General features: G+C 46.5%; 2 protein-coding genes across 2 annotated transcripts in view; both read right to left on the bottom strand.

Annotated features, from left to right (window-relative positions):
- The window catches only part of ptprbl (protein tyrosine phosphatase receptor type B, like), a 48367-nt gene extending 43288 nt beyond the window's left edge, over positions 1-5079 (bottom strand). Inside the window, exon 1 of the mRNA XM_039670252.2 lies at positions 4974-5079. Coding sequence (XP_039526186.2) covers positions 4974-5025 — 52 coding nt within the window. The 5' untranslated portion in view covers positions 5026-5079. The remainder of the gene's footprint in view (positions 1-4973) is intronic.
- Positions 5080-23590: 18511 nt separating this feature from the next.
- Positions 23591-27300, bottom strand: part of zfc3h1 (zinc finger C3H1-type containing) — a 41615-nt gene continuing 37905 nt past the window's right edge. Inside the window, exons 33-35 of the mRNA XM_039670245.2 lie at positions 24840-24879; positions 24554-24616; positions 23591-24474 (exon numbers count right to left, since the gene is read on the bottom strand). Of these exons, the coding sequence (XP_039526179.2) occupies positions 24349-24474; positions 24554-24616; positions 24840-24879 (229 nt within the window). The 3' untranslated portion in view covers positions 23591-24348. The remainder of the gene's footprint in view (positions 24475-24553; positions 24617-24839; positions 24880-27300) is intronic.

The raw sequence follows: 27300 nt of genomic DNA, 5'->3' as shown, positions 1-27300 counted from the left end.
TCGGCTCAATCCAGATGGTTGTGGTGCTGGTCCACTAGGAAGACCACACTGTAGTTGCAGCCGTCGTGTGTGCTGACGCGCCAAGTACACTGCAGCCGTTAACGCCGGACAGAAGGGGATTAAATGGAAGCTTAAATGGATGGAGAAGCATAGTTTACTGTAAATATGTCTTAGTTTGTGCTTATCTTGGCGAAAGCCAAGTACAAATCAGCGTGAAGTTTTAACAGTACTCTCATGTAATGGAAATCTTGCATTAAATCTTATGCTTTCAAAGCTAGCTTTCTATCGCAAGCATCTCTGAAATCACCTAGCATGAATTAATGCATATTAATACACTCGTATTGAAAAGCGTTACTAATATCTCTAAATATTATCCCAATCCTGGTTAAGACTGTAATAATCTAAAGTGGTGATTTCTTATGGACTTATGTAAATGTCCAACTTGGTAAAGAAAGTCTGAGATGAGAAAGTCTTATTGATTTCATCACAATAATTTCACGAACATCAGCCAATAGGATCTCTCTATTGTGTGTGTTTATAGATCTTCAGCATATTTAGAAGCATTCAGAAGGAGTTTTCCATTTCACTGCGCTACTTTTAGATGTTCTGTGTCTCGAGGACGACACAGCATAAGTTTCCCATCCCCTTGCTCATTTAGAAAGTAATTCACGTGTTAGCGCTTCACAACAGAGAAATCACGACTAGTGTTAGCGCTTCACATCAGAGAAATCACGACTAGTGTTAGCGCTTCACATCAGAGAAATCACGACTAGTGTTAGCGCTTCACAACAGAGAAATCAGGACTAGTGTTAGCGCTTCACATCAGAGAAATCACGACTGGTGTTAGCGCTTCACATCAAAGAAATCACGACTAGTGTTAGCGCTTCACATCAGAGAAATCAGGACTAGTGTTAGCGCTTCACATCAGAGAAATCACGACTAGTTTTAGCGTATCACAACAGAGAAATCACGACCAGTGTTAGCGCTTCACAAAAGAGAAATCACGACTAGTGTTAGCGCTTCACAACAGAGAAATCACGACTAGTGTTAGCGCTTCCCATCAGAGAAATCACGACCAGTGTTAGCGCTTCACAAAAGAGAAATCACGACTAGTGTTAGCGCTTCACAACAGAGAAATCACGACTAGTGTTAGCGCTTCACAACAGAGAAATCACGACTAGTGTTAGCGCTTCCCATCAGAGAAATCACGACTAGTGTTAGCGCTTCACAACAGAGAAATCACGACTAGTGTTAGCGCTTCCCATCAGAGAAATCACGACTAGTGTTAGCGCTTCACAACAGAGAAATCACGACCAGTGTTAGCGCTTCACAAAAGAGAAATCACGACTAGTGTTAGCGCTTCACAACAGAGAAATCACGACTAGTGTTAGCGCTTCACAACAGAGAAATCACGACTAGTGTTAGCGCTTCCCATCAGAGAAATCACGACTAGTGTTAGCGCTTCACAACAGAGAAATCACGACTAGTGTTAGCGCTTCCCATCAGAGAAATCACGACTAGTGTTAGCGCTTCACAACAGAGAAATCACGACCAGTGTTAGCGCTTCACAACAGAGAAATCACGACCAGTGTTAGCGCTTCACAAAAGAGAAATCACGACTAGTGTTAGCGCTTCACAACAGAGAAATCAGGACTAGTGTTAGCGCTTCACATCAGAGAAATCACGACTAGTGTTAGCGCATCACATCAGAGAAATCACGACTGGTGTTAGCGCTTCACATCAGAGAAATCACGACTAGTGTTAGCGCTTCACATCAGAGAAATCACGACTAGTGTTAGCGCTTCACATCAGAGAAATCACGACTAGTGTTAGCGCTTCACATCAGAGGAATCACGACTAGTGTTAGCGCTTCACATCAGAGAAATCACGACTAGTGTTAGCGCTTCACATCAGAGAAATCACGACTAGTGTTAGCGCATCACAACAGAGAAATCACGACTAGTGTTAGCGCTTCACAACAGAGAAATCACGACTAGTGTTAGCGCTTCACATCAGAGAAATCAGGACTAGTGTTAGCGCTTCACATCAGAGGAATCACGACTAGTGTTAGCGCTTCACATCAGAGAAATCACGACTAGTGTTAGCGCTTCACATCAGAGAAATCACGACTAGTGTTAGCGCTTCACATCAAAGAAATCACGACTAGTGTTAGCGCTTCACATCAGAGAAATCACGACCAGTGTTAGCGCTTCACAACAGAGAAATCACGACCAGTGTTAGCGCTTCACAAAAGAGAAATCACGACTAGTGTTAGCGCTTCACAACAGAGAAATCACGACTAGTGTTAGCGCTTCACAACAGAGAAATCACGACTAGTGTTAGCGCTTCCCATCAGAGAAATCACGACTAGTGTTAGCGCTTCACATCAGAGAAATCACGACTAGTGTTAGCGCATCACAACAGAGAAATCACGACTAGTGTTAGCGCTTCACAACAGAGAAATCACGACTAGTGTTAGCGCTTCACATCAGAGAAATCAGGACTAGTGTTAGCGCTTCACATCAGAGGAATCACGACTAGTGTTAGCGCTTCACATCAGAGAAATCACGACTAGTGTTAGCGCTTCACATCAGAGAAATCACGACTAGTGTTAGCGCTTCACATCAAAGAAATCACGACTAGTGTTAGCGCTTCCCATCAGAGAAATCACGACCAGTGTTAGCGCTTCACAACAGAGAAATCACGACCAGTGTTAGCGCTTCACAAAAGAGAAATCACGACTAGTGTTAGCGCTTCACAACAGAGAAATCACGACTAGTGTTAGCGCTTCACAACAGAGAAATCACGACTAGTGTTAGCGCTTCCCATCAGAGAAATCACGACTAGTGTTAGCGCTTCACAACAGAGAAATCACGACTAGTGTTAGCGCTTCCCATCAGAGAAATCACGACCAGTGTTAGCGCTTCACAACAGAGAAATCACGACCAGTGTTAGCGCTTCACAAAAGAGAAATCACGACTAGTGTTAGAGCTTCACAACAGAGAAATCAGGACTAGTGTTAGCGCTTCACATCAGAGAAATCACGACTAGTGTTAGCGCATCACATCAGAGAAATCACGACTGGTGTTAGCGCTTCACATCAGAGAAATCACGACTAGTGTTAGCGCTTCACATCAGAGAAATCACGACTAGTGTTAGCGCTTCACATCAGAGAAATCACGACTAGTGTTAGCGCATCACAACAGAGAAATCACGACTAGTGTTAGCGCTTCACAACAGAGAAATCACGACTAGTGTTAGCGCTTCACATCAGAGAAATCAGGACTAGTGTTAGCGCTTCACATCAGAGGAATCACGACTAGTGTTAGCGCTTCACATCAGAGAAATCACGACTAGTGTTAGCGCTTCACATCAGAGAAATCACGACTAGTGTTAGCGCATCACATCAGAGAAATCACGACTAGTGTTAGCGCATCACATCAGAGAAATCACGACTAGTGTTAGCGCTTCACATCAGAGGAATCACGACTAGTGTTAGCGCATCACATCAGAGAAATCACGACTAGTGTTAGCGTTTCACATCAGAGAAATCACGACTAGTGTTAGCGCTTCACATCAGAGAAATCACGACTAGTGTTAGCGCATCACAACAGAGAAATCACGACTAGTGTTAGCGCTTCACAACAGAGAAATCACGACTAGTGTTAGCGCTTCACATCAGAGAAATCAGGACTAGTGTTAGCGCTTCACATCAGAGGAATCACGACTAGTGTTAGCGCTTCACATCAGAGAAATCACGACTAGTGTTAGCGCTTCACATCAGAGAAATCACGACTAGTGTTAGCGCATCACATCAGAGAAATCACGACTAGTGTTAGCGCATCACATCAGAGAAATCACGACTAGTGTTAGCGCTTCACATCAGAGGAATCACGACTAGTGTTAGCGCATCACATCAGAGAAATCACGACTAGTGTTAGCGCTTCACATCAGAGAAATCCCGACTAGTGTTAGCGCTTCACATCAGAGAAATCACGACTAGTGTTAGCGTTTCACATCAGAGAAATCACGACTAGTTTTAGCGTATCACAACAGAGAAATCACGACTAGTTTTAGCGTATCACAACAGAGAAATCACGACTAGTGTTAGCGCTTCACATCAGAGAAATCACGACTAGTGTTAGCGCTTCACATCAGAGAAATCACAACTAGTGTTAGCGCTTCACAACAGAGAAATCACGACTAGTGTTAGCGCTTCACATCAGAGAAATCACGACTAGTGTTAGCGCTTCACATCAGAGAAATCAGGACTAGTGTTAGCGCTTCACAACAGAGAAAACAGGACTAGTGTTAGCGCTTCACATCAGAGAAATCACGACTAGTGTTAGCGCTTCACAACAGAGAAAACAGGACTAGTGTTAGCGCTTCACATCAGAGAAATCACGACTAGTGTTAGCGCTTCACAACAGAGAAATCACGACTAGTTTTAGCGCTTCACATCAGATAATCCTGCTTTACAATCACTGATAGACGAAGGTTAATGAGAAATGTAGTATTCTGATAGATAATTTTAAGATCAGTGATTGTTAAGCAGAATTCTCTGATTATGAACAGCTGAAGGTTTATTTTGAAAACTGAGAGATTTATTGTGTTGAGATTTGCAAGATTAAAGTTTAAAGTAACAATTCATCATATATTGATGTCTACAGTATCATATGTTGATATAATAGCAGCACCATTAATAAAAACAGTATAGAAGTTAATTAAACTACTCATTATCTTATGAACACTGATTCTGAAAATTTAAAAAATAATAAAATTTGCTAACAACTATAATGTCTATTATAATGATAATGAATGTAATGACATAATTAGTAGTTATGAATGTATATACTTTTAATGTAATGATCAGTTCAGCTAACCTGCTACAGTTTCAACAGTTCGAAGCAGGTTTCCCTAAAACCAACAATTCAACGAGCCAGAAGAGTACAGATTGATATATTAATACTCACTCAAAGCAGAAAAACGCTCCAGTGTGAATAAGAGGAGAAAGAGCGTCCCCATGTTCCTGGCTGAGAGTCTCTCTGACCAACTGAGGGTTCGAGCGCTCCGGAGGAAACTCATTTAGGGGAAGGAAAAGTCATGACCGGCGTTTCCTTCTATTCAACAGAGTGAGGCGGGTGACAGTACAGGGATCTCACACGCCTCGGCCTGGGACATCATGACACGCACGCCATCTTTGCTGGAACGAGGGCCATTAAATATTGGTCTATGGAGTTGAATGTGTTGACAACTGGTCTCAGCTACGCATGTTTGAAGTTCAGTCCAGTTGAAGACATGCAGAGATTTCTGGAAGACCTTCAGAACCTCAGAGATCTCCATTACCTACAGGAAATACAATGGCTGAGCATACATTCCACCTCACCACAACACACACACACACACACACACTTTATATACTTTAATTGATTCCACATTACAAGTTTATTTAATTTGGAATCAAATATTTTGAATAATCTAACAGATTAAAGCAAATCAGCACAACACACACAGCCTTTGCTGATAAATTTAGTGTATTAAACGTATTTAATGAAAAACATGCATTAACTGTGATAGCTCCTGTTGTGTTGTTTTTCACTGGGCTTAAAGGCACAGATTGGGTTTGAGTGAACACCAGTGGCCTTCCTGCTTTAATACATGCACAAAAAAAGATATTTGAACTAATTAGTTTTAAAGGTGCCATATGGGATAATTGAGGTAAAAACATCCAAAAAATGAGCTACACATATCAAACGAATGAGAAGAAAGGTCACGGGCGACGTAGCCGGAAGTACAGAATCAAAATCGCCCGACATCGTTGTTTTTCCTTTTAATTCCTTTTTTTGTAAACGGCGTTTGAGTTAGTTTGCACGTTCAACCTATGCGTTCAACTTGTAAACACTGACTCTGTACTTTCGGCTACGTCGCCCGTGACCTTTTGAACGTAATTACGTAATACGTGACGTTGCAAACGCGCCTCACAGAATAGAGCAAGGCTAGCATTTGTCCATAGAAAAGTTATATTTTTGGAATAAGCTTTGAAATAACCGATCGTTTCGCATGATAAGACCCTTATTCATCGTCTGGTGTCGTTTAAAGACATTTGAAGCTGCATCTGAAACTGTTATTAACTGTCTTTTGGACCTGAACCATCCGGTTCCCTTTGAAGTCCATTATATGGAGAAAAATCCTGGAATGTTTTCATCAAAAACCTAAATTTCTTTTCGACTGAGGAAAGAAAGACATGGACATCTTGGATGACATGGGGGTGAGTAAATTATCAGCAAAAGTTTTTTCAAAAGTGAACTAATCCTTTAAGGATGCACTGATTCCACTTTTTCCCTAATATTGATTCCTAACACAGGATCTCAGTTGACAGAGTACAGGACTTCAGGACATTTTGCCTATTTATGAAGCCGACTGTTGATTGTTTAGTGCTAGCGCTAACCCGGGACACTGCGTGGACTATTGCGCCGATCTGTTTGTGGATTATACATCCGCCTCATGTTGTATATCGGGGGATTCTCACCATCAAGGTTGTTACAGACACAGGAGTTAAAGCCGGGTACACACTTCACGAATAGCCGAAACATTACAAGACTGAACTGAATACAGACGGTTTGCAACGATTGCTGCATATTTTAGCCCATTAGAACCCGGACCAATTTACCCTTATAGGACAATTATGGGCCATTTACAACAGACTAAATGGACCACTTAAACATGTTTCTGCCATTGTTTTTTAAATACAACCCCTCCTTGTCAAAGATCTGTATGTTACATATATGTCACATTGGGCTTTTATTTCTCATTTGGAAAAAAAAAAATGTTGACAGTTTTCTTGCTAAATAACAGTTTTTTTCTGTTTATTTTCTCTTCCACAACATTTTCCAAATTATACCTTTTCTAGGAAGATAAATAACAAAAACTTCAGAAGTAAGCTTTTGCATTTTATTTTCTTTGCTAGGACTCAAGGACTCAAACCAGTGGAGGGAAGTTCCAGTGATGCCCAGTGATGAGAGGGTGAACAGAAGGATCTGATGGTTCACAGTGTCGAAGGCAGCAGACAGGTCCAGGAGAACGAGAACTGATGATTTGGAAGCAGCTTTAGAGATCCGCAGGGCTTCTGTGACCGATAGTAATGCGGTCTCGGTTGAATGGCCTTTCTTGAAGCCTGATTGGTTGACATCCAGCTGGTTGTTCAGAGACAGGAAAGATGATACTTGGTTGAAAGCAACTCGTTTAAGTGTTTTCCCAATGAATGGTAGGAAAGAGACAGACAGGTCTGTAATTCTCTAAGAGAGATGTGTTCAGTGTTGATTTTTTAAGCAGTGGAGTTACCCGAGCCTGATTAAATGCTGTAGGGAAAATGCCAGTTTGTAGGGAAGAGTTGATAATGTGTGTGAGAGCCGGTAAAAGTGTAGGAGAGATTGCTTGGAGGAGGTGTGAGGGGATGGGATCTAGAGGGCAGGTGGTAGGATGACTGGAGACACTTCTTCCTCGGTTAGTGGAGAGAAGGAGGAGAGAAGGTTGTTGGCTGTGGGAGAGGATAGTCTGGGTTCCTGTGTGTGTGGGGCTGAGAACTGACTGCTGATATTTGTAGTTTTGTTGGTGAAGAAGTAAGCAAAATCATCAGCAGTTAGTGAGGATGTAGGTGGTGGTGGAGGTGGACAGAGGAGAGAGTTGAATGTCTTGAACAGTGAACGTGTGTTAGAGGCGTTGTTGATCTTGTTGTGGAAGTATGACGATTTCGCAGCATGAACTTCAGTGGAAAAGGCAGAGAGCATAGATTGATACCTACTGAGGCCAGATGTGACTTGATTTTTGCCATTTCCTCTCCGCTCCCCTTAGTTCAGTCCGGTGTTCACGAAGAACCTCAGATAACCAGGGGTTGGAGGTAGTAACGCGTGCTGGCCTTGAGGAGAGCGGGCAGATGTTGTCTAAAGATGAGGTTAGAATGGAGCATAAAGTATCCGTTGCATTATTCACATCCAGAGATGAGAAATGTGAGGGTGAGGGAAGAGAGGATGACAGCAGAGGAAAGATGGGACGGAGAAAGTGTGCACAGGTTTCGTCTGAAAGTAACTGGTAAGGGAGTTGGTGGTGCATGGGGGGTAAGTTGTAGATTGAAGGTAATGAGGAAAGGGTCTGAGACATTGAGAGGTTTTACTAGGATATTGTCTGTGATGCAGTTGCGTGTGTAGACCAGGTCCAGTTGGTTGCCTGACTTGTGAGTACCTGTGGTGATGAGCCGTTTGAGATCGAATGAGGCTAGGAGAGAGATGAAGTCTGTCGCATACGGCTTCTCTAGATGAATGTTGAAGTCGCCAAAGACTACGAGTGGGATGCCATCCTCAGGGAAAGAGGACAGCAGCTCCTCTACAAAGCTGAAAGTGTAATAGTTGTATTTGTAGTAATAGTAATGTTGTAAGTGTAATAGCATGATATTCAAATGAGTTGTTATTGCATAGAGAAGAGAGCGTTGAGTATTTCCAATTGTTAGAAATGAGAAGACCAGTGCCCCCACCCCTCCCCGACTGGCGAGGGGTGTGAGAGAAAGAGAAGTTGTTAGAGAGAGCACCAGGGGTCTTCTGGACAGATCCAGGTCTCAGTCAAGCCCAAGATATTAAGAGTAGAATGAGATGCAAAGGCTGGAATGAAGTCAGCTTTATTGACTGCTGATTGACAATTCCCAACATGACATCATGACTTTTGCGTAAACATACACGCCACTTTTGAGTCAAGAGGCGTGTTATCTCTACGCATTTTGAGCCATCCGCGTGTATGTCTACGCCATTAACGTCTGAGTGATTCCACGTGTCTGTACACGCCGTCAAATGTCCGCACGAAACGAAGCAAAATGTAGATCTACATCTGGGGAGCGATCTTTTTTTCTTTCCTAGGATGGTAAGGGAACAGTCATAAATGCCATTAACCCCAGTGACGGGTAGGTTTAGGGACGGGGTTGAGGTAAGTCATATATTTATATATACAGTAATAACGTTAAGTCAACGGCATTCAAAAACAAGCTGAAAAGCGATTATGCGTCTTGATGGCACACCAAAAATGGAAATACGAATTGGCGTGTCATACACACGCTACTTCATGAGATCAGTCTGCAATTCCACAGACCCATGGAAAGAGTGAGAGGTGAGTGTGAGGATGAGAGAATAGGGCGCAGATTAGCAGTATTGCACTGCCTTCTGTGCATGATGAGAGATCGCTGTTGAGAGACAACAGGAATGTATTGAAAGTACATGTTGATTAAGTAAAATAAGAAAAAGGTGGGAAAGGAAAGGGTGTCCTTGCTCGGTGGAGTCGCGCAGGTAGAGTCGATGGTCTTTACAAGAGGAGGCTGAGGACGCTTCCGTGACAGCGCACATGCTACATAGATGAGTGAGTGAGAACAGCTGTGGCCACCCTTGCTGTTCATTGATTCAAGTAATTTTTTGGACATTTGGGTATAAAGTGTTTTAATTCTACAATATATGGTGTAAAAACATCTGAGAGCTGCCCTCTTTAGGTTGAACAGTGGCTACTGCAGTTGAATTTTCCTGTTGGAAGTTGTGGTGCCCTTGATGACCAGCTAACCATGCCCTTGCCAACAGAGAGTCCCGTCTCAGGTCAAGTGTAGTCTACTGTTGCATGGGTTGAAACATACCTTTAATAACAAAAACAAGTGTTTTTAAAAATTGCTGACACTGCAACATGTGACACAAGACAGGCCACCATTTTGGAAATGTTACCATGGCAACAAAAATGCACACATTGTCACATGACTGAACCTGGGTGTTCCTTAAATGTCCCTTAGGGACTTCCTGGGTTGAAAGTGAGGTATAATGCTTAAAAAAAAAAAAAACTTTCCAGATAATCACCAGTGTTTGTGACACCCACGTCACAGCACACTAACTGTGAACACCGACTGAAAGCAACTCTCTCTGACTTGGCACGTTTGGGCATGATCAGTCATAAGCATCAAATCACATTCATAATAAGCCTTACAGTCATTCAGTGTCCCAAACATAAACAACACTGCTGAGATTCAGGCATTTAGCAGACGGGACTTAGGTACATTTACACATCCACATGTTTATGGACATTGTAATTAGGGTGAAGTTTTGTTATAAACTTTAGTGTTCAAACTTAAGTTACTATTTTTTTTTTAAATCCCTTCATTTATTCATCAATTTTCTATTTTTAATGAACGATTGTTTCCCTATTTGTGTGTAGCCTCAACAGTATACTACACTGAGTGTTACATATTGGCGGACCGTAAGAAGACGTACTATTAACTTGTGGGGGTGGGAGTTGGGGGGGACTTCCGGTTTCCGGTGAGAGTACGCTGTGTGTACTTTGCTGCAGCTTTTCGCTTGAACTTTTTGTTGTTTGTTTGTTTTCGCGTCACATCTTTACTTGCTGAACTGCTGAACTGAACTTGCTGAACTGTCATTTGCCTGGCCTGTATTATTGTCATTTCCCTGTTACTTTGCATATCACACGGATAGTGATGACTTTTCAACTCTTCACTGGCACTCATCCAACTCACACTGCTCTGTCTGTTGCTGTTTGCTGATCTTCACATTACCCTACTGTACCTTCTATGTAGGTGGCTGTGGATTACTACATCTCCTTCTGGTGTCGGCCGAATCCTTCCTGCACTGTCGCTGTCACTGCCTGGCATGCCTGCTCTTCCCCTGCATGAGCTCTCTTCCTATCTCCCCTCACAGTGACCGCTAGAGAGGTGAGTGTGTTACTAGCCGCTTGCCTCGTTGTTGTTCTCAATCTGTTCAGTAGTTGGCGTACTAAACTGCGCTGATTACATTGCGGACTGGGTTGTATTGTGAGCCTTGTTGGCTAACATGTAGTATTAGCATGGTGTTGCTGTGTCACTTGTGGTAACTTTACAGTGTCGATGTCATGTTTCCTGCTGGCAGCTGGATTAATGTCCTCACAGCTCGCCTTATGCTGTGCTTGTGTGTTTTTTGTAACTTGGAAATGGAGCCAGTTTACACCTCTGCTGCTCTCAAACTTTATCGCTGCCATGCCCCCCTAGACCCGAGGCTGTATAAACACTGCTGCTCGCTTGGAATTATTCAGCGTCCACACTATGTTCATCGCTTCAAAAGAAAACCGACTCTTATCTTTGGACATGATGCTCAAATCCCAACTATTTGCCAACGATACCAGCTAAAGATCAGGGGAATTAACTTTGCAAGTCATCATGTCAGAACTTTAACATTGGCCATCTAAATGTGCACTCAATCACAAACAAAACGGCCCTAACAAACGATATCATTGTGGGAAAAAAAATGTGACCTGTTTTTGTCAGGACCAGACACCAGCTCAGGAACAGACACCGGCTCAGGAACAGACACAAGAACTGTAACAGCCACAAGAACAGACACAAACACAGGAACAAACATTGGCTCCAGCTCTGGAACAGGCACTAGCTCTGCCTCTGGCCCTGGAACAGCATACATGGGATTTCCAGGATCCGAGCCAGACGCTCCAGATAGTCCAGGTCCATGAAAGTAGATGGAACGTGAACAATCCCTGACTGGGCAGACAGAACATGAACAGCCTCTGACTGGGCAGACGGAACGTGAACAGTCTCTGACTGGGCAGACGGAACGTGAACAGTCTCTGACTGGGCAGACGGAACGTGAACAGTCTCTGACTGGGCAGATGGAACGTGAACAGTCTCTGACTGGGCAGACGGAACGTGAACAATCGCTGACTGGGCAGATGGAACGTGAACAGTCTCTGACTGGGCAGACGGAACATGAACAGCCTCTGACTGGGCAGACGGAACGTGACCATTCTCTGACTGGGCAGATGGAACGTGAACAGTCTCTGACTGGGCAGATGGAACGTGAATAGTCTCTGACTGGGTAAACGGAACGTGAACAATCTCTGACTGGGCAGATGGAACGTGAACAGTCTCTGACTGGGCAGATGGAACGTGAACAATCTCTGACTGGGCAGATGGAACGTGAATAGTCTCTGACTGGGTAAACGGAACGTGAACAATCTCTGACTGGGCAGATGGAACGTGAACAGTCTCTGACTGGGCAGATGGGACGTGAACAGTCTCTGACTGGGCAGATGGAACGTGAACAGTCTCTGACTGGGCAGATGGGTCATAAACAGTCTCTGACTGGGCAGACGGGACGTGAACAGTCTCTGACTGGGCAGATGGAACGTGAACAATCTCTGACTGGGTAAACGGAACGTGAACAGTCTCTGACTGGGCAGATGGAACGTGAACAGTCTCTGACTGGGCAGACGGGACGTGAACAGTCTCTGACTGGGCAGACGGAACGTGAACAATCTCTGACTGGGCAGACGGAACGTGAACAGTCTCTGACTGGGCAGACGGAACGTGAACAATCTCTGACTGGGCAGACGGAACGTGAACAGTCTCTGACTGGGCAGACGGAACGTGAACAATCTCTGACTGGGCAGACGGAACGTGAACAGTCTCTGACTGGGCAGACGGGACGTGAACAGTCTCTGACTGGGCAGACGGAACGTGAACAATCTCTGACTGGGCAGATGGAACGTGAACAGTCTCTGACAAGGCAGATGGAACGTGAACAGTCTCTGACTGGGCAGACGGAACGTGAACAATCTCTGACTGGGCAGATGGAATGTGAACAGTCTCTGACAAGGCAGATGGAACGTGAACAGTCTCTGACTGGGCAGACGGAACGTGAACAATCTCTGACTGGGCAGACGGAACGTGAACAATCTCTGACTGGGCAGACGGAACGTGAACAATCTCTGACTGGGCAGATGGAACGTGAACAATCTCTGACAGGGCAGATGGAACGTGAACAGTCTCTGACTGGGCAGATGGAACGTGAACAATCTCTGACAGGGCAGATGGAACGTGAACAGTCTCTGACTGGGCAGACGGAACGTGAACAATCTCTGACTGGGCAGATGGAACGTGAACAGTCTCTGACTGGGCAGACGGAACGTGAACAATCTCTGACAGGGCAGATGGGACGTGAACAGTCTCTGACTGGGCAGACGGAACGTGAACAATCTCTGACTGGGTAGACGGAACGTGAACAATCTCTGACTGGGCAGACGGAACGTGAACAGTCTCTGACTGGGTAGACGGAACGTGAACAATCTCTGACTGGGCAGATGGAACGTGAACAATCTCTGACTGGGTAAACGGAACGTGAACAGTCTCTGACTGGGCAGATGGAACGTGAACAGTCTCTGACTGGGTAGACGGAACGTGAACAATCTCTGACTGGGTAGACGGAACGTGAACAATCTCTGACTGGGCAGACGGAACGTGAACAGTCTCTGACTGGGCAGACGGAACGTGAACAGTCTCTGACTGGGCAGATGGGACGTGAACTGTCTCTGACTGGGTAAACGGAACGTGAACAGTCTCTGACTGGGCAGATGGAACGTGAACAGTCTCTGACTGGGCAGATGGAACGTGAACAATCTCTGACTGGGCAGACGGAACGTGAACAGTCTCTGACTGGGCAGACGGAACGTGAACAATCTCTGACTGGGCAGACGGAACGTGAACAATCTCTGACTGGGCAGACGGAACGTGAACAGTCTCTAACTGGGCAGACGGAACGTGAACAATCTCTGACTGGGCAGACGGAACGTGAACAATCTCTGACTGGGCAGACGGAACGTGAACAGTCTCTGACTGGGCAGATGGAACGTGAACAGTCTCTGACTGGGCAGACGGAACGTGAACAATCTCTGACTGGGCAGACGGAACGTGAACAGTCTCTGACTGGGCAGATGGAACGTGAACAATCTTTGACTGGGCAGATGGAACGTGAACAGTCTCTGACTGGGCAGACGGAACGTGAACAGTCTCTGACTGGGCAGACGGAACGTGAACAATCTCTGACAGGGCAGACGGGACGTGAACAGTCTCTGACTGGGTAGACGGAACGTGAACAATCTCTGACTGGGCAGACGGAACGTGAACAATCTCTGACTGGGCAGACGGAACGTGAACAGTCTCTGACTGGGCAGATGGAACGTGAACAATCTCTGACTGGGCAGACGGAACGTGAACAGTCTCTGACTGGGCAGACGGAACGTGAACAGTCTCTGACTGGGCAGACGGAACGTGAACAATCTCTGACAGGGCAGATGGGACGTGAACAATCTCTGACTGGGTAAACGGAACGTGAACAGTCTCTGACTGGGCAGATGGAACGTGAACAGTCTCTGACTGGGCAGATGGAACGTGAACAATCTCTGACTGGGCAGACGGAACGTGAACAGTCTCTGACTGGGCAGACGGAACGTGAACAATCTCTGACTGGGCAGACGGAACGTGAACAATCTCTGACTGGGCAGACGGAACGTGAACAATCTCTGACTGGGCAGACGGAACGTGAACAGTCTCTGACTGGGCAGATGGAACGTGAACAGTCTCTGACTGGGCAGACGGAACGTGAACAATCTCTGACTGGGCAGACGGAACGTGAACAGTCTCTGACTGGGCAGATGGAACGTGAACAATCTTTGACTGGGCAGATGGAACGTGAACAGTCTCTGACTGGGCAGACGGAACGTGAACAGTCTCTGACTGGGCAGACGGAACGTGAACAATCTCTGACAGGGCAGACGGGACGTGAACAGTCTCTGACTGGGTAGACGGAACGTGAACAATCTCTGACTGGGCAGACGGAACGTGAACAATCTCTGACTGGGCAGACGGAACGTGAACAGTCTCTGACTGGGCAGATGGAACGTGAACAATCTCTGACTGGGCAGACGGAACGTGAACAGTCTCTGACTGGGCAGACGGAACGTGAACAGTCTCTGACTGGGCAGACGGAACGTGAACAATCTCTGACAGGGCAGATGGGACGTGAACAATCTCTGACTGGGCAGATGGGACGTGAACAGTCTCTGACTGGGCAGACGGAACGTGAACAGTCTCTGACTGGGCAGACGGAACGTGAACAATCTCTGACAGGGCAGATGGGACGTGAACTGTCTCTGACTGGGTAGACGGAACGTGAACAATCTCTGACTGGGTAGACGGAACGTGAACAGTCTCTGACTGGGCAGACGGAACGTGAACAGTCTCTGACTGGGCAGATGGAACGTGAACAATCTCTGACTGGGTAAACGGAACGTGAACAGTCTCTGACTGGGCAGATGGAACGTGAACAGTCTCTGACTGGGCAGACGGGACGTGAACAGTCTCTGACTGGGCAGACGGAACGTGAACAATCTCTGACTGGGCAGATGGAACGTGAACAATCTCTGACTGGGCAGACGGAACGTGAACAGTCTCTGACTGGGCAGACGGAACGTGAACAATCTCTGACTGGGCAGACGGAACGTGAACAATCTCTGACTGGGCAGACGGAACGTGAACAATCTCTGACTGGGCAGACGGAACGTGAACAATCTCTGACTGGGCAGACGGAACGTGAACAGTCTCTGACTGGGCAGATGGGACGTGAACAGTCTCTGACTGGGCAGACGGAACGTGAACAGCCTCTGACTGGGCAGATGGAACGTGAACAGTCTCTGACTGGGCAGATGGAACGTGAACAATCTCTGACAGGGCAGATGGAACGTGAACAGTCTCTGACTGGGCAGATGGAACGTGAACAATCTCTGACTGGGCAGATGGAACGTGAACAATCTCTGACTGGGCAGACGGAACGTGAACAGTCTCTGACTGGGCAGACGGAACGTGAACAATCTCTGACTGGGCAGACGGAACGTGAACAATCTCTGACTGGGCAGACGGGACGTGAACAGTCTCTGACTGGGCAGACGGAACGTGAACAATCTCTGACTGGGCAGATGGAACGTGAACAATCTCTGACTGGGCAGACGGAACGTGAACAGTCTCTGACTGGGCAGACGGGACGTGAACAGTCTCTGACTGGGCAGACGGAACGTGAACAATCTCTGACTGGGCAGATGGAACGTGAACAATCTCTGACTGGGCAGACGGAACGTGAACAGTCTCTGACTGGGCAGACGGAACGTGAACAATCTCTGACTGGGCAGACGGAACGTGAACAATCTCTGACTGGGCAGACGGAACGTGAACAGTCTCTAACTGGGCAGACGGAACGTGAACAATCTCTGACTGGGCAGACGGAACGTGAACAGTCTCTGACTGGGCAGATGGAACGTGAACAGTCTCTGACTGGGCAGATGGAACGTGAACAATCTCTGACTGGGCAGACGGAACGTGAACAATCTCTGACTGGGCAGACGGAACGTGAACAGTCTCTAACTGGGCAGACGGAACGTGAACAATCTCTGACTGGGCAGACGGAACGTGAACAATCTCTGACTGGGCAGACGGAACGTGAACAGTCTCTGACTGGGCAGATGGAACGTGAACAATCTCTGACTGGGCAGATGGAACGTGAACAATCTCTGACTGGGCAGACGGAACGTGAACAGTCTCTGACTGGGCAGACGGAACGTGAACAATCTCTGACTGGGCAGACGGAACGTGAACAATCTCTGACTGGGCAGACGGGACGTGAACAGTCTCTGACTGGGCAGACGGAACGTGAACAATCTCTGACTGGGCAGATGGAACGTGAACAATCTCTGACTGGGCAGACGGAACGTGAACAGTCTCTGACTGGGCAGACGGGACGTGAACAGTCTCTGACTGGGCAGACGGAACGTGAACAATCTCTGACTGGGCAGATGGAACGTGAACAATCTCTGACTGGGCAGACGGAACGTGAACAATCTCTGACTGGGCAGACGGAACGTGAACAATCTCTGACTGGGCAGACGGAACGTGAACAATCTCTGACTGGGCAGACGGAACGTGAACAGTCTCTAACTGGGCAGACGGAACGTGAACAATCTCTGACTGGGCAGACGGAACGTGAACAGTCTCTGACTGGGCAGATGGAACGTGAACAGTCTCTGACTGGGCAGATGGAACGTGAACAATCTCTGACTGGGCAGACGGAACGTGAACAATCTCTGACTGGGCAGACGGAACGTGAACAGTCTCTAACTGGGCAGACGGAACGTGAACAATCTCTGACTGGGCAGACGGAACGTGAACAATCTCTGACTGGGCAGACGGAACGTGAACAGTCTCTGACTGGGCAGATGGAACGTGAACAATCTCTGACTGGGCAGATGGAACGTGAACAATCTCTGACTGGGCAGACGGAACGTGAACAATCTCTGACTGGGCAGACGGAACGTGAACAGTCTCTGACTGGGCAGACGGAACGTGAACAATCTCTGACTGGGCAGACGGAACGTGAACAATCTCTGACTGGGCAGACGGGACGTGAACAGTCTCTGACTGGGCAGACGGAACGTGAACAATCTCTGACTGGGCAGATGGAACGTGAACAATCTCTGACTGGGCAGACGGAACGTGAACAGTCTCTGACTGGGCAGACGGGACGTGAACAGTCTCTGACTGGGCAGACGGAACGTGAACAATCTCTGACTGGGCAGATGGAACGTGAACAATCTCTGACTGGGCAGACGGAACGTGAACAATCTCTGACTGGGCAGACGGAACGTGAACAATCTCTGACTGGGCAGACGGAACGTGAACAATCTCTGACTGGGCAGACGGAACGTGAACAGTCTCTAACTGGGCAGACGGAACGTGAACAATCTCTGACTGGGCAGACGGAACGTGAACAATCTCTGACTGGGCAGACGGAACGTGAACAGTCTCTGACTGGGCAGATGGAACGTGAACAATCTCTGACTGGGCAGATGGAACGTGAACAATCTCTGACTGGGCAGACGGAACGTGAACAGTCTCTGACTGGGCAGACGGAACGTGAACAATCTCTGACTGGGCAGACGGAACGTGAACAATCTCTGACTGGGCAGACGGGACGTGAACAGTCTCTGACTGGGCAGACGGAACGTGAACAATCTCTGACTGGGCAGATGGAACGTGAACAATCTCTGACTGGGCAGACGGAACGTGAACAGTCTCTGACTGGGCAGACGGGACGTGAACAGTCTCTGACTGGGCAGACGGAACGTGAACAATCTCTGACTGGGCAGATGGAACGTGAACAATCTCTGACTGGGCAGACGGAACGTGAACAGTCTCTGACTGGGCAGACGGAACGTGAACAATCTCTGACTGGGCAGACGGAACGTGAACAATCTCTGACTGGGCAGACGGAACGTGAACAGTCTCTAACTGGGCAGACGGAACGTGAACAATCTCTGACTGGGCAGACGGAACGTGAACAGTCTCTGACTGGGCAGATGGAACGTGAACAGTCTCTGACTGGGCAGATGGAACGTGAACAATCTCTGACTGGGCAGATGGAACGTGAACAGTCTCTGACTGGGCAGATGGAACGTGAACAATCTCTGACTGGGCAGATGGAACGTGAACAATCTCTGACTGGGCAGATGGAACGTGAACAGTCTCTGACTGGGCAGACGGAACGTGAACAGTCTCTGACTGGGCAGACGGGACGTGAACAGTCTCTGACTGGGCAGACGGGACGTGAACAGTCTCTGACTGGGCAGACGGGACGTGAACAATCTCTGACTGGGCAGACGGAACGTGAACAGTCTCTGACTGGGCAGACGGGACGTGAACAATCTCTGACTGGGCAGATGGAACGTGAACAATCTCTGACTGGGCAGACGGAACGTGAACAATCTCTGACTGGGCAGATGGAACGTGAACAATCTCTGACTGGGCAGACGGAACGTGAACAGTCTCTGACTGGGCAGACGGAACGTGAACAATCTCTGACTGGGCAGATGGAACGTGAACAATCTCTGACTGGGCAGACGGAACGTGAACAATCTCTGACTGGGCAGATGGAACGTGAACAATCTCTGACTGGGCAGACGGAACGTGAACAGTCTCTGACTGGGCAGACGGGACGTGAACAATCTCTGACTGGGCAGACGGAACGTGAACAATCTCTGACTGGGCAGATGGAACGTGAACAATCTCTGACTGGGCAGACGGGACGTGAACAGTCTCTGACTGGGCAGACGGGACGTGAACAATCTCTGACTGGGCAGACGGAACGTGAACAATCTCTGACTGGGCAGACGGGACGTGAACAATCTCTGACTGGGCAGACGGAACGTGAACAATCTCTGACTGGGCAGACGGAACGTGAACAGTCTCTGACTGGGCAGACGGGACGTGAACAGTCTCTGACTGGGCAGACGGGACGTGAACAATCTCTGACTGGGCAGACGGAACGTGAACAATCTCTGACTGGGCAGATGGAACGTGAACAATCTCTGACTGGGCAGACGGAACGTGAACAATCTCTGACTGGGCAGACAGAACGTGAACAATCTCTGACTGGGCAGACGGAACGTGAACAATCTCTGACTGAGCAGACGGAACGTGAACAGTCTCTGACTGGGCAGACGGGACGTGAACAGTCTCTGACTGGGCAGACGGGACGTGAACAATCTCTGACTGGGCAGACGGAACGTGAACAATCTCTGACTGGGCAGATGGAACGTGAACAATCTCTGACTGGGCAGACGGAACGTGAACAATCTCTGACTGGGCAGACAGAACGTGAACAATCTCTGACTGGGCAGACGGAACGTGAACAATCTCTGACTGGGCAGACGGAACGTGAACAATCTCTGACTGAGCAGACGGAACGTGAACCTGCTCTGGAACAGCAGACACTGGAAACAAGTATTGCGTTTTTGCTAGACGGTATGAGGAAAACTCCATTTTCTTCCAATTCTGAAGCCTTTAATTCAAAAGTGCAGAGTCTACTACACAGCTATAACAGAGCAGGGTTTGAACTGATTGGCACATCCCACCAAGTGAGCGCAGAATACACGAGAAGTGGCAGGGTGACTGCCTATAAAGTAGCCAATTTCGCCATAGGAATCAGGTATTATTCGACTGAATCGACAAACGGCAGTCGTGAAGCAATATAGTATGGCCATCTACACAATACTCGTATCCATTATCTCAGGAAACCAAGGTTACGGAGGTGTTCCCTTTCAAAATGTTTACTCGTATTGTGTCTTTGCTAGATGCTATGGGAATCAATCCAACACTGCCATGCTATGGGAGCAGAACGACATGTAGGCTAGTGTGGCCCTACCCTGGAACACTACGTTGAGGGTCCTAGACAGTAAAGGCCATTGCACACTGAGTACGAAATTTTTCGTGTTCGTCAGCCTAAAAATTCGTCACGCACAGAAACCTTGCACACTGAGTCCGATGCGTATTTATTAAACCTTTGCGGGAAAAAACGCAAAAATACAAAATGGATTCGTCTAGCAGTGAGGATGATTTTGTTGTCCTCTCTCTTATTGAAAAGAGAAGAGAAAATATTACGTCCATGCAATCCTGAAATTGCGCCGAGAGGAAGCACCTCCTTATCAAGGAGTTTCGAATTTAGCCTGAGCGATTCAAAATTTACCTCATAATGTCAGTGGAACAGTTTGATGCTTTGCTTGCGATTCTGGGGCCACATTTTAAAAACAAGACCACCAATTTCTGTGAACCAATCGATCCTGAACAGAGACTGGCGCGCGTGGCCCGGTGGAAGCACTGGGCAGACAGAACAGCTGTATAGGCTGTTATATATTGTGCCCAAATAATACATTATCCAATTGACTGCTCAATCACACCTTATTCGATCCGAAATTTATCTGATTGAAAAGGGAGGTTTATTCCTTTCATAATCCAATCGAGAGAAGAGAACATACTTGATCGAATTGAAAACCGAAACTGAAAGCGCTGTGCATATGTGCAATGATGTGCGGAACGAGCTCCATAGACAATAAACAAGCTCCCCCCCCCGGCCCTGAATTTTCAAAAAAACTCTAAAAATGCTGGCTGTGGATGCGAAAAACGCAGAAAATCGAACTTGATCCGAATTTTTTTATGACGGACGAAAGTTTCGGAGGCGGTGAGCAAGCGTGATTGACATAACGTGAGGTCGATTTTTTTTTTAACGTGCGAAAATTTCGGATGCGAATTTCGGACTCAGTGTGCAATGGCCTTAAGGGTAGAGAAGGGCATGATATGCCTACAAAGAAGGGCTTGGACTGAGGTTGGAGGCTCTGGAGGGGTAATTCAACTAACAGAGATTGTTTGGCATCAACAACACATGCTTGCACCCCCTGCTGGTGAGGTCGACTAACAGCAGATGGAGATTATGGTCGATAATCCACTGCTTTTCCCTCAGTTCCTGAATGTCTGTTGAAATTTACTGTCGAATTTGAACCACGGAATTTGTGGGAGTGAATTTGCAAAGCGAAATAAAATGGAGCATTGCCTGTTGAATATTATAGGTTCTATTTTTAAACAGTTTAAATGTTTTGGAAGTGAAAGATAAAAACATGTTTTCTTTTTTTCAATATCGATATGAACAATATAAAAGCCAAAATTCTCCTCTCAAACGGATCTTGGAGGAGAGATTGTACCGAGTTAGAGTTGAGTAGAGTTGTCATAGAGTAATAATGGTGCCCTAAGACTCGTCCGGACGGAAGTGGTGGCGCGCGTGGGAGCTAAAGGAATTGTCCAACTGACTAGATTTGAGCTCACTGATTGGCTACAGTTTATGTCAAACATTTATATCTTAAATCAGCGTATACTGGGTTCATTTAATGTCTCAAACACACAAATATTGACAATTTGTATGCATGATTTCTGCATTTACTTATTGCATGAGGCTCATAAACTGTGGTCTGGCTCACGGCGCCCTCTGTTGGCCAGCCGCCTCTGGGTTTGTTTCATACTTTGATGGCTTCATCTTCTGATGTTCCGAATATTACAATAAACTCTTTCAGTCACAGTTCTATTGCAGTCAGAGATACTTATTTTTTGTAGCTAAAACTTGCTGCATTAGAGCTTAGCCTCCTCCCCTGAGTCTATTGTGTTGTGCTCTTTCTGACAGCTGTGCACTAAACATCAGTCACTGACTGCTGCAATGTATAATTAAATGTAGGGAATGTTTGAAAATCATAACACCAATATTGGAAAAACATATTATATATTGATATTGAATTATTGTCCAGCCTAAAGCTGCTAAAGCTAAGATCATCCACAGTGCAGTGTCACCTCTTCAGCTGTTGAGTACTGAAATTAAGTATGCTTTCAGTATCTGTACTAGGTAACGCTTTTAATTACAGCCCGCAAACTACTATATAATTTAGACGAATTCACAGCGTAACTTTCGGTAATTATAGTGTACATGTACTTTGTGTAAGTATAAGGGAACAATATGGGAAATAAAGGGGTAACACCCTGTATATACAAATACATAATTTGTATTAACAAATGATTTACTTTAAGTATTATAGAAATAAAGGGAACTCATTCTACTATTATGATACAACAATCTTACATTTGAGAGCAATTTAATGAGAACACACACTGCGTTTCTGTAATGGTGTACCAATACACACTGTATAGGCTTTTAAAAATTACACATCTGAGCATTTAAGATTTTTATTTTATTTTATTTAAGAGCAAAAAGTGCAGATGTTTAAGTTTGGGCTTACATGTTTCAAGGGAAATCAAACTAAAACCATTGAATTTGTTTAAATACTGGGGAAATAGTATAGGCTACTCTTGTTCCATGTAGTTACAGCTGGGTAAGTACAATTAAAATACACACACAGTGTAATATCGCTGACTCAGAAACTTTTATTTAAATAACAACGTATTTCAAAGCAGACATTTTTTCTTAACATGCTAAAAGAGGCGTGGACGAATATGTTGATTTGAAAGAACGCAGTGATCCAGTGTGGAGAGATTGGGACACGCGCAGCTTCTGTGAGCACTATCAATCCCAATACATCAAGGGATTGTCCTTTTTTTAAAATGAGGTAGACAAATTTTCTTTGTTTTTAGAAAGTTCAAGACTGTTCAGTCATTTCATGGTATTACTGGGAGAGTTATTTGTTGTGTTAGAAAACAAACATATCATACAATCACCTAGTCTCAATCTGCAGACTAAGACCATGCATGCACTGAGACTAAATGCATTTGCCCACCTATAAATGTAGGGGAGAATGAATAAGCTCAATAAAAAATAAAAAAAAACGGTGGAGTGTTCGTACTGTAACAGAAGTCTGACTTCCCACAATCCCACTCCGTTTCGAGTAATTCATTGATTTATGTTGTTAAAGTAAGAGATGTTTCCCTTTTTGTATAGATCAAATCAAATGCTTCTTTACTGCCTTTGTCACTATATTGCTCGAAATAAAAAAAGAGATGATTTTAACAAGATATCTAAAAATATGAGCTAAAACTTCACACACACTTGTTCTGCATCTTGTGAAAAGGGCATTATACCACAGCTTTAATCTGAACCGTGACGCTAGTGTCTTCTGGACACAAACTGTTGCATTATCCTCCAGTTATCTCTCTAAAGCTGCTTTGAAACGTCTGTATGCAGTGCTGTATACATAAAGCTGACTTGTCCTGCGTTACAGCACGCACGCACTGTTCTCTCGTTTGTAAAGGGATGCATTTCCTCTTTGTCCATGTTCTTTGAAAGCACACTATCAGTAAAAGCTGAATATTGCATTAATGTAAATGTGCTGGCAACGACACACTCAATAAACACAAAACACTGTATTTATGTACAAAATAATTTAATAGAAACATTGTTCAATTATAAATTGAAAGAAAAAACAGGTGTAAGATTATCATTCCTGCAGAATACGTTAATTAATGTGCGTGTGTGTGTGCATATATACACACACACACACACACGCACAAACACATACAAACATGGATTTTTTTAATTTGTGCAGAAACAGCATTACATAAACAGTTGAATGAGGTGTTTTGGCCAGTCCAGGACTACAGACACGAGTCGAGAGTTTGGCAGTCTGTGGAGAAGTGTCACCGACACTGGGAGCCAAACACAATACTTCCAATAACAGCCATTAATCCATGGTTGGAGAAGGAGTAGAAAAACAACAACAAAAAACTAAAGAAAAGAAAAACACTTGGTGCGGAGCCCTTAAACTCTCCAGCGGAGTTCATATTCTTCATGAGACATGGTCGAGACGCCATGAGAAGAAACAACAAACTATATAGAGAGGAAGGAGGCAAGCCACCTTCAACAGTCACAGTTCGTCAACTACTATGGCGACGTTAAAGAAAAATACGTCAAATTAAAAGTGTTAGTGTACAAATGGAACACGCAAATCAAAAGCAACAGGTATCGGCAACAGAGTTATACTTACGTACATGATGTCAAAAGACGCCCAAATACTGGATAATTGGCAGCTCAGTGTCTGGACTGGGTTCTGCTCGTAACACTGAGTGTGATCTGTGAGCGTGTGTGTGTGTGTGAGAGAGTCTGGCTGGGCTAGTGTGGTGTCATGTCACTCGCTGTGGCTCGGCTCTAACCCTAGCGGCTCACTCAGACTCACTCCCACCTCTTGGCACTTGTCAATTATTTTTTTCAGTGTGTCAGTTTTACCTCCTTCTGCCGCCTCGAAGAGCAAACACTGTGGAGAGGGAGAGAGAGAGGGTGTGTCAGAGAAGCACACAGCACTGACGTGTGTGTACTGATGTGTGTGTGTTTACATCTTTCCAGAGAGCAGCACACAGGGGCAGTTTCTGGAGCGCCTGCTGGTAGAGCCGCCGGACCTGCGAACGTGCCGATCACAGCACAAACACACCAGACAGAACACAGTCAGTTCACACACACACACACACACACACTCCGCTCGTCTGTCACAGGTATGCCTTTTAAACTCTTACATATATTCGTGCACTGAGCATACCCTGCAGAAAGAACAATAGATTGATCAAAGCTCCACAGAACGGGTCACTGTATGAGGAATGACCTGACCTCTGACCTCTCACTCACCTCTGCTCGCTGCCTCTGCTCCTTCTCAACCGCAATCGCTCTGGCAAGAAATATATATCGACAGTCAAACACTTCAATTCTGTCCAAATGAATGGACATCACATTCAGCATGTCACTCATGCAGATCCTGGGTCAGTTCAAGCAGAACTCAACACTACCACAGCATTACACACTCCATATGTACAGGGAAACACCCTAGACACGTGACCAACACAATAAACACAAACAGCTCTTAAACACCACTAGGGTCAGGAATCGGATACTTGTTATGAAATTACAATTCTGATTCCTCTTGCTCCCCAGGGTTTACTAGGCTGAACCCAACCTTACTCAAGCTCTTTCGACTCACTAGGCTGAACCCAACCCTGTTCCTGGAGGCTGAGACCAGCTCAAACACACTGCACAAGCTCTTCAGGGTCACTAGGCTGAACCCAACCCTGCACATAGAGGCTGAGACCAGCTCAAACACACTGCACAAGCTCATCAGGGTCATTAGGCTGAACCCAACCCTGTTCCTGGAGGCTGAGACCAGCTCAAACACACTGCACAAGCTCATCAGGGTCACTAGGCTGAACCCAACCTTGCTCCTGGAGACTGAGTCCAGCTCAAACACACTGCACAAGCTCATCAGGGTCACTAGGCTGAACCCAACCCTGCACCTAGAGGCTGAGACCAGCTCAAACACACTGCACAAGCTCATCAGGGTCACTAGGCTGAACCCAACCCTGCACATAGAGGCTGAGACCAGCTCAAACACACTGCACAAGCTCATCAGGGTCACTAGGCTGAACCCAACCTTGCTCCTGGAGACTGAGTCCAGCTCAAACACACTGCACAAGCTCATCAGGGTCATTAGGCTGAACCCAACCCTGTTCCTGGAGGCTGAGTCCAGCTCAAACACACTGCACAAGCTCTTCAGGGTCACTAGGCTGAACCCAACCCTGCACCTAGAGGCTGAGACCAGCTCAAACACACTGCACAAGCTCATCAGGGTCACTAGGCTGAACCCAACCCTGCACCTAGAGGCTGAGACCAGCTCAAACACACTGCACAAGCTCATCAGGGTCACTAGGCTGAACCCAACCCTGCACCTAGAGGCTGAGACCAGCTCAAACACACTGCACAAGCTCATCAGGGTCACTAGGCTGAACCCAACCCTGCACATAGAGGCTGAGACCAGCTCAAACACACTGCACAAGCTCATCAGGGTCACTAGGCTGAACCCAACCTTGCTCCTGGAGACTGAGTCCAGCTCAAACACACTGCACAAGCTCATCAGGGTCATTAGGCTGAACCCAACCCTGTTCCTGGAGGCTGAGACCAGCTCAAACACACTGCACAAGCTCTTCAGGGTCACTAGGCTGAACCCAACCCTGCACCTAGAGGCTGAGACCAGCTCAAACACACTGCACAAGCTCTTCAGGGTCACTAGGCTGAACCCAACCTTGCTCCTGGAGACTGAGTCCAGCTCAAACACACTGCACAAGCTCATCAGGGTCACTAGGCTGAACCCAACCCTGTTCCTGGAGGCTGAGACCAGCTCAAACACACTGCACAAGCTCTTCAGGGTCACTAGGCTGAACCCAACCCTGCACATAGAGGCTGAGACCAGCTCAAACACACTGCACAAGCTCATCAGGGTCACTAGGCTGAACCCAACCTTGCTCCTGGAGACTGAGTCCAGCTCAAACACACTGCACAAGCTCATCAGGGTCATTAGGCTGAACCCAACCCTGTTCCTGGAGGCTGAGTCCAGCTCAAACACACTGCACAAGCTCATCAGGGTCACTAGGCTGAACCCAACCCTGCACCTAGAGGCTGAGACCAGCTCAAACACACTGCACAAGCTCATCAGGGTCACTAGGCTGAACCCAACCTTGCTCCTGGAGACTGAGTCCAGCTCAAACACACTGCACAAGCTCATCAGGGTCATTAGGCTGAACCCAACCCTGTTCCTGGAGGCTGAGTCCAGCTCAAACACACTGCACAAGCTCTTCAGGGTCACTAGGCTGAACCCAACCCTGCACATAGAGGCTGAGACCAGCTCAAACACACTGCACAAGCTCATCAGGGTCACTAGGCTGAACCCAACCTTGCTCCTGGAGACTGAGTCCAGCTCAAACACACTGCACAAGCTCATCAGGGTCATTAGGCTGAACCCAACCCTGTTCCTGGAGGCTGAGTCCAGCTCAAACACACTGCACAAGCTCATCAGGGTCACTAGGCTGAACCCAACCCTGCACCTAGAGGCTGAGACCAGCTCAAACACACTGCACAAGCTCATCAGGGTCATTAGGCTGAACCCAAGCCTGCTCCTAGAGACTGAGTCCAGCTCAAACACACTGCACAACCTCTTCAGGGTCACTAGGCTGAACCCAACCCTGTTGCTGGAGGAAGAGTCCAGCTCAAACACACTACACAAGCTCTTCCGGCTCTTCAGGGTCATTAGGCTGAACCCAAG

This window comes from Pimephales promelas, chromosome 25 (genome assembly GCF_988280905.1).
Source record: "Pimephales promelas chromosome 25, fPimPro1.hap1.1, whole genome shotgun sequence".
NCBI classification, from domain to species: Eukaryota; Metazoa; Chordata; class Actinopteri; order Cypriniformes; family Leuciscidae; genus Pimephales; species Pimephales promelas.
This window is presented reverse-complemented; position numbering and strand designations above follow the sequence as displayed.